Source organism: Myxocyprinus asiaticus, chromosome 50, assembly GCF_019703515.2.
Source record: "Myxocyprinus asiaticus isolate MX2 ecotype Aquarium Trade chromosome 50, UBuf_Myxa_2, whole genome shotgun sequence".
NCBI classification, from domain to species: domain Eukaryota; kingdom Metazoa; phylum Chordata; class Actinopteri; order Cypriniformes; family Catostomidae; genus Myxocyprinus; species Myxocyprinus asiaticus.
The window spans coordinates 12,337,461-12,358,965 of record NC_059393.1 but is presented as its reverse complement, the minus strand read 5'-3'; the positions used below and the strand labels follow the sequence as shown (position 1 = coordinate 12,358,965).

General features: G+C 38.0%; 1 protein-coding gene across 10 annotated transcripts in view; it reads right to left on the bottom strand.

Annotated features, from left to right (window-relative positions):
* Positions 1-10,708: 10,708 nt before the first annotated feature.
* The window catches only part of LOC127439309 (serine/threonine-protein kinase Nek7), a 103,234-nt gene continuing 92,437 nt past the window's right edge, over positions 10,709-21,505 (bottom strand). For 7 of the 10 annotated variants that reach the window (XR_007896896.1, XM_051695570.1, XM_051695569.1 and 4 more), the window contains 2 exons: positions 15,216-15,329; positions 10,709-12,363 (listed from right to left, as the gene is read on the bottom strand). Coding sequence is in view for 7 of the 10 variants with exons in the window: in XM_051695570.1 (XP_051551530.1) it covers positions 12,253-12,363; positions 15,216-15,329 (225 nt within the window). In the remaining 3 variants the exon portion in view is untranslated. Of the gene's footprint in view, positions 14,208-15,215; positions 15,330-21,505 lie in introns of those variants that run through there. The other 3 variants (XR_007896897.1, XM_051695574.1, XM_051695575.1) reach the window with 2 other exon arrangements.

Genomic DNA, 21,505 nt, shown 5'->3' with positions numbered 1-21,505 from the left:
CTCCAAAAGGATTTGTCCAAAACAGATGTTTCACCTCTAAATATATATTTATATCTTCTGTTGCAGTTGCTTTTGATGGAGTAAATACAAAGTATTTTGTTTTCAGAAATGTTGTCGATACAAACTTTGGCTCAATCTCCAGCTGCGTTGCTGTCAACTCCAAACAGCTTCGAACAGAGGCGGAGCGTGTGTAAGGATGGGGGAGGCTAAGGCTTACCCTGGCCACGGGCATGATTTGTAGTAGGAGTGTAACGGTTCAAATTTCTCACGGTTTGGTTTGTCTCACGGTTTAAGGGTCATGGTTTTGGTCCAGTTGTTATGTTCAGGGGGAAAAAAAATATTACTGGCAAATCCAAAGTAAAAATATTATTTTTGGTAATAGACACTTCAACAGATTTGCCCTCACTACAAATCACCATGGTTTAACTACAGTATCCATAGTTTAAACATAGTTTAAATTTGTAGTAAAATCATAGTAACCACAAAATTAACATGGTTACTGTCATGGTTACAATACTATACTAGTAAGGTTACTATATGTAAATTACAGTATTTCTATTGTAAAACAATGTTAATTGTATCAAAACTATGATTTCTGCCAAGAAAACAATGGTGACAGCAATCATTGTTACTTCAGTCATGGCTACTACAATATTACTATATGGTAACTGCAGTATTACTACATAAAACCATGGTTAATCCTATTAAAACCATGATTTCTGCTAAGAAAACCATAGTGACAACAGTTCTTGTTATTACAGTTATGGTTACTACAATATTACTACAGTAAAACCATGGTTAATTTTTGTTAGGGTCCTTAACTAAAAAAAATTACTTTCTCTAATTACTAACTCAACATTTTTACTTAATACCTGCATTATTACCCGACATGCATCAACATAAAGTATATTTCAAACTCAACTCACGTATATTCAACGTTCAGAATCTGTACATCACTGTAGAACAAATAAACTTGCTATTAAAATGAATACGAGAATGGATGTCGTAACGCGACTCGAGTACTTTAATCATACGCGGAAATCTTCATCAACAGAGTAAGGGCAACATAACTTTGGCTATGAACACTCCAAGCACATTAGGTCTTGTTTCATGTCTGTCCGAACTAGCACCGAGTGCCTGTTTAAAGACGGAAGGGATTGTGTCTGTGTGCAGATTCGGGCTCACCTGCAGCTCTGTGCGCATCGCGCACTATATATCCTCAGGTGATGTCAGCGTAAATAGCTAACAAATATCGATGTATTACCAGTATACGGCACTCGCGTCGAGCAATGTCTGCAAACAGTGCATGTTTTGTACACTTTTGTTTGACCATCGCTGTCATAATTGACTGCGTAAAGAAAAAGTTCCCAGACAGGAGACTTAATTGATACAGGGGCTTCTCTCTTGCAGCTTGTTTTCTCCACTTGCCATTTTGCCAATTAACACCTCCTACACACTACACGACTTTCAAAGATGTCGGATTGTGGTACCGTTCATATTACACAACTGTCTGTCTTGTCATGGACGTCGTAGGGTTTTCAAATTACATGAGGAATCGGCGACTGGGGTGAACACATTACAAAACATTTCACTAGCGACGAATCCCCGACGACTCTGCCTGGACTCCAAATTACATTTCACAACAGAGTACATGCGAGGAGTGATACGAGAATTACATAAGATCACGCATGAGTAGGCGTTCTCGTGTTTGTCCGGGCGGGGTTTTGAAAATGGCGGACCGCAAGAAGCTTGCGATACACTTTGTTTGTGCACTGATTTACAGCGAAAAGTCAAAAAAGAAGAAGAGACTATGGAGGAGGGAATGGTTGGGGAGACGCGGGCAGCAAGGATTGTCTGTTCTGCAGAGAGACTTGGAGGTAAATAAGAAATGTTGAAATAAACGCAGGTAACTGCCTGCTCGTGTTTTTTTTTTCTATTTAAATTATTAAAGAAAAATTTTTTGATACAAGCTCTATCTAGTTTATTCTCATTGAAACTATATCATCAGGACTCCTCCCACTGAAACTTCCCGTGCCCCGTTTCTTGCTCTCTCATTGGCTGTAGGTCAACGCTGCAGTTGTATTCAGTCAAAACACATTTCACATTGCACGATTTGGAATCGTAGACAGGTCCAGGTATTTAACATGCTAGATATCTCGCTGACATCGGCAACGCGTCGGCGCTTCTCTCAGATCGCGTCTTTGATAATTCATACATTGCATTCGTGGCTCACGGGAGTGAGCTCTGATTTGCCTGTGATTTCGGGCTTTTGTCGGCGATCTCCACAAAACTGTCGGCGAGTAAAAATCGGGCCTAAAATCGTGTAGTGTAAACTCGGCATAACGCGTGCAGAACTGTGATGTCATCAACTGATTTAACATACTAACAGTTAATAGCTCAGATTCTCTTTGTAGAAGTTAACCCATGTGAAACACAGGTGGAGTGTGTCCATCTACAGAGCCGTACAGGTGCATTAGCTGAGGTTACAACTGCGCAAGTCTATTTGCCGCTTTATTTTCCTCGCCAAACTGTATGATCCAGATGAGTTATTAAACTAAAGATTAACCGCCATTTGGAGTATGGTCAAAAACAAACTCATTGAAAATGAGTTCTTTAAAGTTTGTAACATTCTTTTTTTTTTTTGTATTAGCCTACATAATTTTAAGAGCCGTCCGAATCAAACTCAAAACAAGCCAGCACAGAGATGACTTCGTTGAAAATGAAATCATCAGACACATTCCTTGATCTTGTGAAGAACACTCCATCTCCACTAGATTTGATCTTAAGTCAACGCTTCATGATGAATTCATGTCTGTGTGGGACCGCTTATTATTATGGCGTATGTAGGTCCAAGCGGTTCCGTTTCAATTTAATTTTACTGTGGTAAGAAAGACTAGTTTTCAGTTCTGCAGATTTAATAAACCAAATCAGGAATATATGCTTTCTCTAGCTTTCATTTAAATAATTATCCATACGAGTTCTGTCTGTGTAAATAAAAATAAACAATATATTCTTCTGCAATTTGTTTGCATAAATGTTTATAAATATTTTCATTATTATTATTATCATCATTATTATTATTATCATTAATTATCTCAGGGGGTGGGGGCTGTCTTTCTTCTCATAATGACCAGAGAACAGTGGTACAGCCTTCGTTGGCAGCCAGTACAGAGGAAAGCGTGGGAATGAGCAGGCAGACGCAGGCTTTCGCTTCGGCGTGCAGCGAGACCACGGGTTTATGCAGGAATTTCTGTGGTCGAATGCTCGCCGTGTAAATCAAGGCCCAAAACAGAGAGCATTTCATTCTGTGAGGCTGGGGAGCAAAGAGGACGCCTGCATCTGGTAGCATTTTTGATTTACTAGGGACCTGCACAACATTATAGCACTGGAAAACGGTGGGAGCCCAAGTCCAAAGGGCTCTAATGCGTAGGCGAACATGCGTCTAAAGGATTTGGTCGTAGCGGCTGGCATCCAGGAGTGCTGTGCCATTCCAGAGGATATGAGACCATGAGCAAATGTACAGGCATAGATGACTTTTTCTGTATGAACCAGCATGAAAAAAAGAAACTTTCAAAACAGTCTTTTAAAGAGAGCAAAACTCCATATAATGACATGGCAGTTAGAGTAATAACAGATCAGATGAAAATCTCACATTATCACATATGACATAAGTTTATGACATGGAAATGCAAAAACAATAAAACTGACTCTTTATATTGTAAGCTGTAATAAGAAAAATACTTTTTTTTAAATCATGTTTGTTACTAACAAGCACATCTGGCAATGTCTGAATATATTCAAATACATTCTATTCAAATATTCTATGTTCTTGAATTCAAAATCAGCAGAAAGTCTGAAAAGCTAATGTGCATAATGACATTTTTGGGTGAACTTTCCCTTTAAAGAGCACCTATTATGGTTTACCTTTCATGTAGTGTGTTATATAGCTGTTTGAGAATGTAAAAAATTCTGCAAAGTTTCAAAAATTAAAATGCAGGACAAATGGAGTTATTGACTCCCAAAAGAAAGAACCGATTCTGAAGACCTGAAACGAGTCGTTAGTAATTCCTTCCTGTACTAACCTACGTAATTTGGTAACAAAAAACCTGCCTCTGGTCTTCATTGGCTGCTCGCAAACAGCTTTGACCCGCCATCAAACACTACACTAATCGGTAGACCAATCACAGTAGACTAGGACATCTGACCAATCAGAGCAGAGTAGGATCTCTGAAAGGAGGAGTTTAGAATGAATCCTTTAGAACGGATCATTGAACGAGTCGTTTTTGACACTGGGAAAAAAAAAGGTAATGCTGCAATTTAAATTATGAGCAAATTAATGTGTTTTTTGGCCTTGGATGCATGTAAATCTATTGTATGAGACCTTTAAAACAAAATTAGGCATGTTTAAAAACCATAATATGTGCTCTTTAACAAGGATTTCAGTGGGTAGATAAAGGAAGCAGACAAATGTGATTATCTTATGTTGACATTTAATTTTTTCACTAAATTAAAGGAATATTCCGGGTTCAATAAAAGTTAAGCTCAATCGACAGCATTTGTGGCATAATGTTGATAACCACAAAAAATTATTTAGACTCGTCCCTCCTTTTCTTTACAAAAAGCAAAAATCTGGGTTACAGTGAGGCACTTACACGAAGTGAATGGGGGCCAATTTTTGAAAGTTAAAATACTCAACGTTTTAAAGGTATTGCTGCAAGACATAAAGCATATGCATGTAAACATGATTTTCGTATGATAAAATCACTTACTAAATTTTTCTGTGCAAAGTTATTGCCAATTTTACAACTTTGTTGCCATGATGATGTAATGTCAACAAACATTACATCATCATGTGAAAATGACAGCAAATTCTTTTGGAAGTCGACCATTTATCAAAAATTCTCTAAAATGACTCAAAGCCATTCTGAGCTCTAATAGAAGCTTGTGTTATTGGGATTTTACAGAGTTTATCTTTGAAACGGCAAAGCTGAATATAAAAATCCAAATAAAATCTTCAACAAATCTTCAACAAAATCACACTTTTTTTTTCACACACAAAAAAAAGTGTGATAAAATCAGGTCTTGGATTGTGGTCTTAATTTACATAAGAATCAAATTCATATTAGAATGCTGCACCATTTTCAATTAATTTTCAATACGCACAGCTTACAAGGTGAACCCTGACTATTCTCTTTTAATTATTTTTTCCCGACACAGAATGATTTTAATTACTTGCTTTACGCTCCAGATTGGAATCCAAAAGAAAATAATGGCAAACATTCTCTCTTTTCATGCTTACTCAAGCAGGGCTATTTCCTTTTTTTTTTTTTTTTCCATTCGCAGCTTAATGGAGGGAGGCAACAGGATGGGATGTGACATTTTAGTTGGAAAGACTTCAGAATTCAAAGCAGCTGTGGGTAAAACCACCTGTAAAGACGCTCTCAAGATCAGATTTCTTTTGAAACCTCAACCTAGCATTTGTTCCCAATAGTTAGTTTGTGAAAACCCACAAAAGGTTTTAGAGATGCTTCCTTGACCGGCCAAAGTGGGCTAAATATACCAGGAGATGCTATTCAAATTTTTATAGACCCTTCTCAGAGGGAAGGCTTTTTTAATGCTGTCAAGGTTCACCACAGAAAACCATGTATTTCCCCATGCTTCCTCTGGAAAAAAAAAAAAAAAAAAGTACAGTACATGGACTGCCATGTGCGCGCACACACGAGTGCATAGTATGCCTGAAAATGTCAGTTCATAGATTACTGGCATGTAAATAAATGGAGGAAATAAAAACAATAAAGAGTGAACGGAAAGTAAAAACAGCAGCATTAACAATACATAAGGCAGAGTTTACTCGTTGTTGCTCTTGTTCCTTAGAAACAACAGTGCTGAGATATTGCCAGGTATAGCATTTTGGAGAAACTTTTCAAATAAAAAAAGCAACTGTTTGAATGGTGGATGCTTGGAGATCATCCCTTGGTAATTCTTTCCCCCTAACAAACTAATTGGTTTAAAGCTGCCAAGCATGCGCCACAAGCTATTTCAAACCTGCATGCTATTGATATTTCATGTTTCAAAGCACAAATCCTTTCAATAAAGAAAAATCCTTGAGATGCGCTATTTTCCTCCATGCATGTCCACTGGGGGTGGGGTGCAAACGGGGGGGGGGGGGGGGGGGGTTAGGGGGGAATGGATTCTGCCTACGTATTTTTGCCCCTTCTACTAACATATATCAAAACTTGGATGAAGTTTGGCTCCAAGAATGCCGCTGTTTGCTGACCACACAATCAGTCAATAAAGCGACAGATCCCGGCGACTTAAAGCACTGGGAACATGGCACAACTTGCCTCAAGAGCCAGACCTAAAGAGAAATGGCACGTTTCTTTTGCCGAATTACAGAGAAAAAAAAATCTATGAAAATGCTGCCAGCAGCTGAATCTGCTGCCAGCGCAGGAGGGACATGTTACAAGTGCCTGTCCCTCTGGCAACAGACAAATATAGAGAGCTGAACCAAGCACCTGGATCTTCAAGAAAGGGAATATATTTGGCCTTGGAGCAAAAGGTAAAAAAAAAAAAAAAAAATGGACTCAGTTCAGCTTCTGTACTGACATATCTTACTGTCTGTGCAGTCTGCCGACAAAGTGTAAAATGGATCAGCGGGTAACAACTTGCATTTATTGTTCAGTACCAGTTCTACACTACTTTAGAGCCGTTTTTTGCAGGTGGCTAGCAAAAATCTAAATTTCTTGAGAACGAATGATGCAACTGTTGAATGTTATAACTAGACAGAGTGATAAATCCATCAATATTTGGCCATTTTAAGATTATCGAAGTATAACTGTATTATATTTTATTATAATTACTGTGATCTAACAATGTACATGAAAAAGTTCTGAAGAGATCCATTCAGGTCTATTACAGTCAGTACAGTGCAGTTAGATTGTACCGCCACTAGATGGATACCTGCATCTGATTTACAATATCAAACTGTCCAATGATATTTCTAAATGCACAGACAACTTAAAAAAAAAAAAAAGAAGAAGAAGAAAAAAAAAAAGCCTATTGAAACTCTAAACTAAAACCCATTTTGAGAACCAATATCGACACAGGGTCAGATATCAACACAGGGGTAGAGACAGCAGAAACTGCAGAACAAGCCCAATATCAATTGTGATGTTTACTCAAGTTTGTTTTCGTTTTTCTGGCAGTTTCAAGGGAGCAATTTCCAGTGATGAAATTGAACTGCTCTCCTCATGGAATTCATTAGAATACAAGAAAAAGTTCCCTTGCCGATCTCTGACCTAGAGGGAATAAGTCAGACAAGACCCTGGGGCATTGACCCTGTCAGCTAATAAAGCAAGGGGTGAAGAGGAGACAGTCTTTAAAAGAACACAAATAAACAGTAACAAATAGGAGTGGGCGGAGCTTTCACAAATTGATTGGCATATGCAATTAGAAAGACTCCACAAGCATCGACCAGATTCAGACATTATTAAAAATAAAACTATTTTCTACCTTAAGGAAAAAGTTAAGAATATATTGTATTCTCAAGAATCCTTATATTCTTACAAACTTAATACTCTTTTATTCTAAAAACATCCAGCTCCAAAACAGCAAACATTTTAGTTTTATACATTAATATATACACACACACACACACACACACACACACATTAATATATATACATACATACAGTGCATCCGGAAAGTATTCACAGTGCTTCACTTTTTCCACATTTTATGTTACAGCCTTATTCCAAAATGGATAAAATTCATTATTTTCATCAAAATTCTACAAACAATACCCCATAATGACAATGTGAAAGAAGTTTGTTTGAAATCTTTGCAAATTTATAAAAAATAAATAAATAAAAAAATTATAAAAAAAAATTAAAAAAATCACATGTACGTAAGTATTCACAGCCTTTGCTCAATACTTTGTTGAAGCACCTTTTGCACCAATTACAGCCTCAAGTCTTTTGGAGTATGATGCTACAAGCTTGGCACACCTATTTTTGGGCAGTTTCTCCCATTCTTCTTTGCAGGACCTCTCAAGCTCCATCAGGTTGGATGGGGAGCGTCGGTGCACAGCCATTTTCAGATCTCTCCAGAGATGTTCAATCGGGTTCAAGTCTGGGCTCTGGCTGGGCCACTCAAGGACATTCACAGAGTTGTCCCGTAGCCACTCCTTTGTTATCTTGGCTGTGTGCTTAGGGTCGTTGTCCTGTTGGAAGATGAACCTTCGCCCCAGTCTGAGGTCCAGAGCGCTCTGAAGCAGATTTTCATCAAGGATGTCTCTGTACATTGCTGCATTCATCTTTCCCTCGATCCTGACTAGTCTCCCAGTTCCTGCTGCTGAAAAACATTCCCACAGCATGATGCTGCCACCACCATGCTTCACTGTAGGGATGGTATTGGCCAGGTGATGAGCGGTGCCTGGTTTCCTCCAGACATGACGCTTGCCATTCAGGCCAAAGAGTTCAATCTTTGTTTCTCAAGGTCTGAGAGTCCTTCAGGTGCCTTCTGGCAAACTCCAGGCGGGCTGTCATGTGCCTTTTACTGAGAAGAGACTTCCATCTGGCCACTCTACCATACAGGCCTGATTGGTGGAGTGCTGCAGAAATGGTTGTTCTTCTGGAAGGTTCTCCTCTCTCCACAGAGAAATGCTGGAGCTCTGTCAGAGTGACCATCGGGTTCTTGGTCACCTCCCTGACTAAGGCCCTTCTCCCCCGATCACTCAGTTTGGCCAGGCGGCCAGCTCTAGGAAGAGTCCTGGTGGTTCCAAACTTCTTCCATTTATGGATGATGGAGGCCACTGTGCTCATTGGGACCTTCAATGCTGCAGAAATTATTCTGTATCCTTCCCCAGATCTGTGCTTCGATACAATCCTGTCTCGGAGGTCTACAGACAATTCCTTGGACTTCATGGCTTGGTTTGTGCTCTGACATGCACTGTTAACTGTGGGACCTTATATAGACAGGTGTGTGCCTTTCCAAATCATGTCCAATCAACTGAATTTACCACAGGTGGACTCCAATCAAGTTGTAGAAACATCTCATGGATGGTCAGTGGAAACAGGATGCACCTGAGCTCAATTTTGAGTGTCATGGCAAAGGCTGTGAATACTTATGTACATGTGATTTTTTTCATTTTTTATTTTTAATAAATTCGCAAAGATTTCAAACAAGCTTCTTTCATGTTGTCATTATGGGGTGTTGTTTGTAGAATTTTGAGGAAAATAATGAATTTAATCCATTTTGGAATAAGGCTGTAACATAAAAAGTGGAAAAAGTGAAGCGCTGTGAATACTTTCCGGATGCACTGTGTGTGTGTGTGTGTGTGTGTGTGTGTGTGTGTGTGTATATATATATATATAAATAAAATGGCATTAATTTCACAAAAATTTTGCCACATATTATATGTAGTGACAAGACGCATATAGAGTCAACTCAATTAAAAATACAAACCAAATGATCACAAAACCAGATTAAAAGATGTTTAAATCTTATTTCATTTTATTATTTTTATTTCATCATTTCAATTAGCATATAAAGAATTAATGCGCATCTTGAATGTTAAACATGTAAATGTTCAAATAAACCATCATCAAAAAACAAACAAAAAAACAAAACAAAAAAAGGACAAATAAATAAAAGTTTCCTTTCCTTCCTCTCCCAAATGATTTGGGTAAAAGTCAGCGTCTGATTCATGTGCTTCAGCCTCCTCATCAGTTTTTTTCCACACATAAGGCTTTACGTGGATCCAGATCTAGCTGGGGAGGCACGTGCAGGGCGATCTTCATCGCAATTCTTAGGCCTCACTTGCCTTTTCAAGATTAATACATACTATTATCTATGAGACAACAGGCTTAATCTGTCATGTTAAAAAAAGACAAAGAAAAAAGTTACGCACTGATTATTGCAAAAATACAGTAAAAAGAAAAAGTAAACACTAAAAATGCTCTCGACTAAAGTAAAAAAACAAAACAAAAAAATACCATTTTATATTTGGTACTATCACAGCAAATTAGGTATTATATTGTATGCAAAATGTTCTGCACAATAGCTGCTGTCTGTTTAGTATAACTTCATATGCTTGTGTAAATTATATTAGACTGAGCATGCAAAAGATCACAAGGCACACTCTGCGAAGCAGTACAGGAGCACACAGATTACAGTCTGGAAGAGGTCAAAAGGTTTTTGAACGTGAACATAGCAGTACTGTACAAGGCCAAACCAACTTAATGACTAAATCACAAAAATTCAATTTAAATTCAAAAACACAAACTCATTTGTAAACGTACCTCGTTTAGAATAGACCTACTAAATATACTGATAAAGTTATTGCCGTGTTAAATGTAAACCAAATCGGACGATGTAACTGTAGTCAATCACTTCCATTTTTTTATCAAACAAATAGGCCACATGAAACACTTTACAAACATGTTTGCTGTTATTGGGTAGGGTTAGATATCGATAAAGATTTCCCGATTTGATTCCGTTGCACAAGCTCTCGAATCGATTACGAATCCCATGCGATTTAATTCCATTCTGAATCATTTGGGTATTTTTCAGTTATAATGTCCATTTTGCTTACATACAAAACAAGTTCTCAGCTAATTCTGTAAATTATTTAGGGAACCTTCTAATTTGGTACATTATGAAAAAAATATATATATTTAAAAAAAAAATTACAACAGTGCCCATACTATGCAGTTCAATTGCCATTTATTTAAAACATATAATAATCAACACAACCAAAAATGAATTAAACTTTAAATTCAAATTAAAATGTACATCTTGGGATTTTAATAATAAATCAATATGTTTACCCAACCCTATTATTGGGTATTAAGCATTGCTCATTGATGTTAATGTGACTTATTTCATGAACTCAAACTATTTGGTTTACAGGAAGAAAGGCATGTTTTTAGCACTAATGTTTATTTTACCTTTCTGTTACAAATTTGTTCTTCAAAGATAAATACAGAACAAGGCACTCACGAATCTAAAGGCACATAGGGATATGCAAATATGTATAAGTTACTGCATTACATGCAAGGCCGTTGCATTAATCATTTACTACAGTTCAAGTAGCAACCACGAGGTGCGGATACTATGTGCTGAAATGGGAAGAATCTGACTTTTAAAACAGACTTCATCCTGAATGCTTTATATGATACCCACTGAATATGAACTATCACTTTATTAGTCATGGTAAACCATACTATAATTTCTTTATAGTGTATTTAATGCATTTTGCAGAAACAAACTGCATTGGTGCAATGGCGAATGTAAAGAAGGTCTGTATTTTACCTTGAGTATTTCAAGGATTTCTTTAAAGAGATACTCCCAGGAAGCATTGCAATAAATGTGTTCAGATATGGGAGGGACAGTAAGAAAATGAAAGAAAAAAACATCATCATCAACAACATCATTTATAATAATAAAAATAAAACACTCCTTGAGCATTTGGATGCACGATCTATATTCTGAATACTTTGAGTGAAAGCATATTTTCTAAGGCATCACATTGGGATGCACTGAACTCTAAAGTCTGAGGTTTAGAGATGGACTAGTTATTTAACCCATGGAAACTTCAACAAATAATGCTATGATCTCACGCTCTTTTATAGAATGACAAACCTCTGAACTTTCAATTGCAGAAACTTGCTTTTTAAGGGTAATTTTAGTTCTCTTTCTATTGGGGTTTTTTTTTTTTTTTTTTAGTCTTCTCATGAAGTTTTGCTATGAAAAAGTTCTAGGAAGGGGTGTTATGGGTTTGTGAAAAAACATATCTGATTTGCATTTTGTGTTAATGTGGTGACAGGAAAAAAAAACAGAGGTATACATCCTGCAATCATCGCATTGTACCAACATCGAAAAAAGCAAAATCAAGTCAAACCAGTCTACAACCCTGCTGATTTCCCCCCTTCTTTTTAAGAGTGCTATATTCAAAAGGTTAAAGGATTTTTTTCTCTCGCCTTGGTCACCTCATGCATTTGATTTATTTCTATTGTTGACATACTGTAGTTCTTTTAATAAACCAAAGGCTTTGTATGCTGCCTTGCGCTGTGTTTACGGTATGTCGAAATTCTTTTTATACTGAAAGATGCCGCTCACACGTTGATTGCCAAGTTGCAATTTGATGGAGCAAAACAAACATGTTAAATGACATTTGTGGAAAAGGCTGGCAAAAACATGGGCCAGACAAAGGTCTTCAAAAGTAGGAGCAAGAGGAAGTGGACAGCAGACTCAGTTTGCGATCGTCAGGGTGTGCATGTGTTTGGCGATGTTGTACACGTAGGTGATGTCAGGTCTTTTCTCTGGGTCGGGGTTGATGCACATATCTACCAGTTTTCGCAGCTTTGGAAAAAAAGATAAAAGACAAATTGTCACGATTTCCAGTTTTAAGCAAATAGTTCAACTAAAAATGTGCATTCAGTCATAATTCTCAGATGTTTTAAACATTATTGTCTTTTCATTACAATGGCAGTAGATAGTGTCTCTCTTTAAAGCTTAAAAAAGGACCTAAAAGTGTCATTAAAGCAGTCCATAAAAGTAGTTGCTTTAGTACTGAACAAAGCAAGTTCTCGCCAATGTTCAATCTAAGCTGCACACGTGTGCAGTCGCGCATTTCTAATTTTGCTCCTGCGCAGACTGAACAAAATATAAGTGCAGATGCAGACTAAAAAGTGGGTGGGAAAACCTAGAGATTTCTTGAATCAAAGCTAAATTAATTCAATATATAAATACAAATGTCCATTGTTTTTTTTATTATTATTAGTTTTTTGTTTTTTTTTGGTATGGATTTTTGTTTTTTATTATAGCTGTCATAAATAATGCAAACAAGGTGGAAATATAACTTGTTCGCTTTAATTAATGAATGGACACATTACAGCATTTATCACGTGGCGCAAGCGAGCACTTTTGGTAAATGTGGTAATGCGGCTGCGTGCATGAACGGTCAAATGCATTTTATGATCATAATGCCCATCCTGCTAGGGATTAAAGCAATGTATACACAGTCGGTTATGTCTTATGTGAATATAAACAGGTGCAACAAAAAAATCAGATAGTTAATAGCCTATTAATCAAACAACATTACAATGGGGAAAAAAACATACTTTTGAAAACTTATTTCTTAGTTTTTTATTGCCATGTTCTTAATTCACTTAACATTTAATAACAAGAACATTTACTTAAAAACATACTTGGAAAAAACTTAATTGAGAAACACTTCAAGGCAACATGCTCTTGTTATTTAACAATAAATAGACATTTTATTTATTTTAAACATTATCATTATTATTATAGTTCTGCTCAGGTGGCCAAAAGGTCCACCCAACAAAAACAGGTTTTGCTCAACAAGATAAAACATTCGAGGGAACTCTTGTTCACGCGTAAACACGCAAGCCACTGTGAACAATCTCCTCTCACAGCGCTCATAAATGCGCAAAGGACAAGGTCAAGATTTTCACTGTAAAATTACTTCAATTTTGTGTTAACGTATGTTTTCAGAACACTCGGAATATGATGCAGGAGCCACATAGACTACTTTTATGATACTTTTAGGTCCTTTTTAAGCTTTAGAGTGAGGTCCCATCCACTGCAGTTGTTTTGAAAAGATGGAACGCAATATTCATTAAAACATCTCCCTTTGTGTTTCGCAAAAGAAAGCAAGTCATACAGGATAGAATTTTCAATTCTGGCTGACTATTTCTTGAACAGTTCATTGACATATCCATAATATTTCATTAGCTACTGCACTAAAAAAGACTAACATGATGATTGACAAAGTAAAACACCAATTGTTTCAGAGCTTGCCAAACAGAGAAGGGAAAGCCATGAAGCAATGCAACTTTCAGCAAGAAGCCCTCTGGCCAAGCAAATGTTTTTTAATTCTCCGCAACAAACATGTGACACACACATAAAAAAAAAATTTAAAAAAAAAAAGTACACACAAACACACAGTCCCCCGTTAGTCACACTGAAGCACAGCAGAGCAGAGCAGGGATGGGATTGAGCGAAGTGATGCTTCACTGAGAAATAAACTCAGCCCAGACAACCAGCAGTATCATTAAAAGTGGGGGGAAAGGGAAAACAAGAGGAAGGAAGGAAGATGCCCCCGTGTCGGATCGCCATGGCAACCGCCTCTCTCTTGCAGGGGCCTGGCTGCTGTTGCATGGCACGGCGTCTCCTAATCAGCCCTGCATGTGAAATGCAAATACAGACAGTTTGAGAATTAGTGGAGAAGAAATGGGGGTGGTGGTGTTGGGAGGGTGAGTAAGGATGCAGATATGTAAAATATTCATGCTTTTGCGCGAGAGAAATGTGGGGGGTTAGATGGTCGCAGTTTTTTTTTTTTTTTAAAGGGGGTGCTGCCTGTCAGATGAGATGCAAGGAGACGGTAAATGACACACCAAAGATGAACGGCTGACACTTTTTTGCCTTTCGCCTTCAGGAGCATTGTTTACATGTAGACAGGGAGGGAGGCAGGCCTTCTTGCGGCAGTGGAGAGCTGAAGGTACTGGGGAATGGAGGATGAGTTGTGCTGGGGTTGTATATAACAATAATGGCAGTTGGGTTGGACGTATCAGATGCGCTGGATTACTTCAAGTGTCCTCCTATAGTTGACATCAGCGAGTGATGATACGTTACAAGGAAAGACAAGTATACCTTTCCGAAAAAAGGAGTTCTCACCAGCGTCACTTTCCATGCTGGAAATTCACATGCTGTTTAGTGCTAATGTGGTACTGGTCTGTCTATTGGACCAGTATAGCCATACCGCTAATAGGATAGAATGCGATTTCAGCTAATATTTTGGGTTGTTATCCACATAAAACTATCTTATCAGCTTTAGAAGACTTGGAATATGGTGCACAAGTCAAATTGACTACATAATGGTGTTTTAATAGTGCTTTTTTCCTTTCTGAAGATTGACAGTCACTGTCAATTCTCGCTTGGACATTTTCAAAACATCACCTTCTGTGTTTCACAGAAGAAAAATAAATCATACTGGTTTGAAACAAATTGAGGGTGACTAAATGTTTTTTCAATTAACAGAATTTCATTTTTTGGCGAACTATTACTTGAAGGGCAAATCAAATCAAATAGAAATGATGCTTTTTCCTGATTAAGTGTTAGAAGAAAAATTAAATACCCAAGAAGACGAAGAGCAAGAAAGCTTTTGGAAATCTTTTGAGCTTAAAACATACCTCTTCAGAGTAATGGTCAGATGGAAGAGGGGGGTAGTCACACTGCTCAATCTTTTTACACAGAGAGTAGAGGTTCATTTTGTCCCCATAGAACGGACTCTGCAAGGCGGCCATCTATGTGTGAAAAAGAGAAATGTGAGTCACTTTTAGAGAGCAAAATATTTGACTGACATCTTATTAGCTTTCAAAATGGGATTCAAGTTTATGTGGGATGGTTTGGCGAGGTTCTTATTATGACTGTTTGGAAATTCAATTAACTGTCTCTCAGGCATGAAAACGATTGTTTAGTCATGACTCCATGCAAAACCCAATTCTTTAGACACTTCAAGTTACAGATGTGTAAACAAGCAAACTGTATGTGAATTTCAGAGAGACTTGCAGAGGCTTGCATTCAGTTACGCTTTATTTCTAATCCACTTCTAAGAGATTACTCCTACCAAAAACTATACGGCATTAACACCCTGTCTACATTGGAAGTACATTATGCTGTCTACACTGGAAGTGTCCACTACTACTGCCAACAACACAAATAAACGTTTAATAAGTTAATGTCGAAGCATTCAGAGTAGACAGCCTTAAGCCACTGTGTTGCGTCAACGGACACGCCCAGTGTAGACAGGGTGTAAGTTTATCGAGAAATCTTCATGTGAGCCTCTTTACATTAGCAAGAAACCCATGTCTGCAACTGCAACAAAGGGTATAAAGAAAACTAAATAAGGGTGTGACTGCTGCTATGCATTAAGTGGAAGTGATAGATTACCATTGTGGAGTGGATGATAACATTTTTCTCACTCTCTCCAACCCATTCTAGCTTAGTTATTAACCAGTTTTTAACTGCGACTGCTATTAGTTGCAGTCCATAGCAACCTAATAGGATATTCATTCTGTTAGGTTCATAACTGCCAGGAAATAAATGGTATCTTCAACAGAATGTGTCATGGAGTTTTTACAAGATTTCTAGATAAGTTACACAGAGGTGCACAGAACCACTCAAGAAACAAGAGTATCTGACACAAGCTTCTTTAATAATTGGTTACTTGATTGATTGGTTGATTAACTCATTCATATGATGACTTATGAAGCCGTCCTGAAAACTCAGTACAGATGCATTGACTGCAGGGTTGATTATCCATCCGGGTGGTATTAGTATGCTGGAGAAATGTAACATTTGAGCCCTTAACAGAAACCTTGCTGGTTTAGACTTGTACTTCTGTGTGCACATTTGGAGGTAGAGCAGTTCTTTCGTTCTAATTCAACTACTCACATTTCCCTCTTTATTTACAGTCATGTTTCTGAAGAGCACACTAAATGTTCATTTGGAAGGGGCTGACTGTCTGTGGCTCAGACTATAGTGTCCCGTATCCCAGACAGCAGCACACAGCTGCCATCTGTTTAGGTAAGACAGGAAGCTAAGAGTCAAATCTATATTGCATGCATCTCTGTCACTATCACGGTATCATTCACAAAGTTCTACGCATCCTGCTTCTTTGCATGTTCATTTAGTAAATATTTTGCCAGTTTGATTATGCTTTTAGTACTTCCAACTCCATCGAACACAGGGCAATTTTTTTGTTTTTTTTACAGGAAAAATATCTAAACATCAAAACAATACAAGTCACTTGAGCAGCAAAATTTAAATAAATTATGACTTGTTTTCAGAGATATTTAACAAAACATTTTGTGAGGTTTATGCTTGATTTCCCTAAAACAAGTTTCAATATCATGTCATTTTGTTTCTCAGATAAATGTATCTTGTTTTAACGATGCTTTGATATTTTTACTGTGAAATGTGACAATTTCAGAGTATGAAATTTAAATGAAATTTCAAGTCAATATTTTAGCAATTAAAAATCTAGAAATTACTTCTCCAAGCAGATCCAGACAGAATTGAAATTAGCAAACTGTGCCATAAGCCTCCATAAAAGACATTGGCAAACTGTAATGTGGTCAAACATTCACAGTTTTGTGTGAATTCCAACCGCAGGTGGCTGATGAACATGCAAGCATCTTTAACAGAACAAGCATTAAAAAAGTCCAAGATGTGCTAAGTGTCAGCGTCCTGGGGCAAAATGAAAAAATAAAAAACTTGGAAACATCCATTTACTCAACACTTCGAAACTGTGTTCGCCAGCTCATGGCCAATTAGCTTCCAGCATGCAGCCTGATGCCTTAGCATGCAAGCATTAAGCAATGCCAACAAAAAGGACTGGACGAAACAGCAAGAGGAAGGGAAATTATGGATGTCCTGTCCCAAAACAGCACAACAACAAAAATAAGTAGCAACAATGAAGCTTTAAAAAGGACAATGACATATCAGGATTTCAGAAGATGCTTTTGCCAAATATGGCAAGACATTGCCAAAGCAGAAAAAGATGAACAACATAAAGTCGACGTCACAGGTTGGGACATTAATCATGGTTGTGCGGAAGAGATGGATTCCTGAAAACAAATGGACGCAGCACATCTTGGTAGCCTAAAGCTGCAGCTGTGCCTGAGCATTCCCATTCAGTTGGAAGGTGATGCCTTGATGTTGTTATGAGATAATTATGCTGCAAAAGCAGACTGGCAAAAACGGCCCCAAGAAAATTCAATGACTGTGGGTGAGGACAAAAAAAAAAAAACTCTTTCCAGATGCCAACCAAGCGAAGCCACACAATGCTCTCACACTCACACAAAATCACTACACCACAGACACACACTGGACAAGAACTCAATTAAATTGACATAGAAGTACAGAGAGCAACGGAAAAATGAGTGAAATGGGCGTTGTGGTGGGTGCTGATAGAGCGAGGCGGAACGGCGGTCTGAGCTGTCAGAGGAGGAGTGAAGGAGAACAGGGCAGAGTGGCAGAACTCGTGGAGCAGAGCGGAGCTGCTTTCAGTTTCATTGCCGATCTGCGTAAAATGGCAATGGTAATAACGGGGTTGGGGGCTATGGATGAGGGTCCCGCTCTAAACACGTTAGTTCTGGAACAGCAAAACTGGGGAGAGAAGAAACATGCCCGCACTGGGATGTTTCTCTAGCTTGCACCACTTTTACAGCAACCAATACATCATCTATTAACTAGCTTTAAGGCTGACACATAATACGCAAGTACGTGATTGCAGGTGCTTCGTGCGTTGTTGCGCTTCCCAAGTGTGTGAGACCGCAATTCATACACAACACAAGCGTGTGCTGCGTTCTCAATGTTGCCGCAAGGGGTGCTAGAGTGGACATAAATGGTGCGTTTCTCTTTCAAGTCAACTACTGTCATGGTGGAGCAACAGTTTGAAGAACATTTTGCTGAGCAAGTAAAGTTAATATATACATAGCAACTTACCTGAATAATAACACATCCAGTTTATTGGCACAGACTTTTGAAGGTATCACTCCCTTTAGTTTATTTTTCTCTCAGTAACACAAGAACACAAATTAAGCATGTTCAACAGGACAACGTATTGGTAATCACTGACCAAGTGCTTGTTTCTGCATATGCGTATTTGTGTAATGTATGCTTAAGGCCTTAAGAGTGGTACTTGACTGTGCAAAACTCACCGCCATAATTCTAGGATGTTTGTTATGCGGTAGTTAAGATGTTATAGGTGTTTGCTTGGTGAATGCTTGGGTGTTCTGTTTGGCTGCCAGGTGGTTACTTACTGGCCCATATCAAAAAGGCTTGGGTCCCTCCTTTATGTTTATAGGAATTTTGCCCATTCTACCAGGTGAAAAACTTAAAGGGTTAGTTCACCCTAGGTCTGTCGCGGTTATTTGATCTAACCGCGTTAATTTGAGAACCGTGATTACTGGGCATTTTAACTCCAATCACATTTTAATGGCCAAAAAGTGGAATTTTAAGCTAATATACTATATAAATGCCATACACGGCAAGTTTGTGTGTCATTCAGGTAAACTTCGAGTCAGAGCGTCACTGAGCCGCACTGCAGAGGTCAACCAGCTCCTGTCTGGAGGAGCGCGTGAAGCACTTTGATGCGCGCATTCGTTTATATCCCGCAAAAATATAAACAAACAAGTATAAACTGTGATTGTGATAGTGAACGCAAAGCGCTCCAGTTTCATTTGAACAACCGGGTAATGGCAAATGTTCCTGGTTCATACAGTGTTAATGACACACAGTGACACAGAGGAGGAGATACACGCTTGCTCTATTTCTGTGGAGTGATGAAATGATGAAACAAAATCTCAAAGGTTTTGCTTCATGACAAATAAGGGCTTGTGGGTTTAAATAGAGCATTAAAAAGAAATTTAGACAGAAATATTGCATAATATAATAAATATTAGATAAATAATAATATATATATATATATATATATATATATATATATATATATATATATATATATATATATACACAATTACATTTTTTATAAAAAAATATATATTATAAAATATGAGTTTAAAAAAACAACAGTGTAAATGTAAAATTGACAAAGAGACATTTTTATTATTTAGAAACATTTTGATCCTTATTTTTCATGTCATTCATAAGTTTAAGCCTTAAAAAGAAATCATATATCTGTATTTTATTATTTGATTTATATATTTCAAGTGACTTCTTAAGGTGTATGAAGCACACATGCAGAAAAAAGATCACACCTTAAAAAAAAAAGACAATTTATATGACAATTAACCGTGAAAGCCCTAAAACAGACAATTAATCGTCATAATCGCAATGTTTTGTTTGACAATTAATTGTCAACCAAATTTCATAACGGTGACAGCCCTAGTTCACCCAAAAATGAAAATTCTCTCATCCTTTACTCACCCTCATGCCATCCCAGGTGTGTAACTCATTTTAAGGAAAACGTGAAGTCACTGCTCTCGCAATTACATCACACGCACATTCTGCTGCCGACCGATTTATAGTTAAAAGGACTTAAATATTTATATTTTTGGCACCAATAGCGATCATTTCTCTTTATAAGACATTAATTTCACTGCTGGAGTCATATGGATGACATTTATGCTGACTGTCTGTGATTTTTGGAGCTTCGAAGGTCTGATCACCATCCACTTGCATTTTAAGGACCTACTGAGCTGAGATATTTTTCTGTTTTCCTTCAAATGTGTTCAGCACAAGAAAGAAAGTCATACACACCTGGGATGGCATAAGAGTGAGTAAATGAGATACATTTTTTTTTTTTCATTTTTGGGTGAACTATCCCTTTAACAATGATTACTTTGAAAAGTAAAAAGCACAGCTCTTCTAAACAACACGCATAATGCTGAGGTATCAATTATGTCTGTAGCACAAAAGTTTAAGCACAAGGCTTAATACAAGGCTTAATACTTAGGGTTAAGGGTTTGTTTAAATACCTAAACCCAAGTATGAGCAACAGCATTAGTGATGCTTGCCTTAGCAAACACCACTAATTAGGATTTAGGTGTTAAACATGGAGAAAGAGTGGACACTGGTAAAATTAAATGCATTTACTTTTAGGTATGCTGAAAATAATGTTTTTTGGGGTTTGTTTTGGCGGGGGGGGGGGTAGGATGTGCATGTGTTTCATCGGCCCTTTCACACAGACACACTAGCACAATTCACAGTGGAAAAACTCATCTTCAAAAAACAGAGCACCACGATGAGACATAGTTGTTTATGTTTTTCATGCACACTCTTGAGATGATATACCTATAGTGTAGTTTCATGGGAACATCTGTCTCTGCAGTGTGCCGCTGCTCTTGCAAAGACTTCCTCAGGATAATTGCGACGTGCAGTATCATGGAACGCCATTTAGTGAAATGTAAATTCAGCCATGGCTTTGACTGTTTATGTGCAATGTGTGTACCTGTGGAAGAAAGGGGTAGGTGGGGGGTCTGTCGGATATATATATACGTGTGTGTGTGTGTGTGTGTGTGTGTGGTCACAGAGGGGGGTCAGGGGCAGGTAGCATCTGTAGCCAGCAAAGGGTTAAACAAGGACCACCATATTTTCATGCATCTTCTGCTTCTGACAGATGAAAAATGTCAACTGTCCTGTTTTTATTTTGGAATTTTTGCACTATTCATCTGGTTCATTAGTGCCTGGGAGCTCTTGGCCCTGACAGCTGCTTGCCCCGTGCTCCCGGCCCCTGAATTTTTCAGGCTAATTTGATTCAGGGCGCACAGGCGATGGGAAAGATGATTGACTTGCTCCCTGACCCCCGGAGCCCAGCAGTTCTCCTCATTGGTATTCCAGAGGAGTCCAGCCCCGCACCACGCTGGCCTGCTGTCTGTCTGCGGGTCTGCGGCTGCTGGTGCAATGGTGGCAAAAGACACACGTTTACACACTCACATGCACACACACACACACA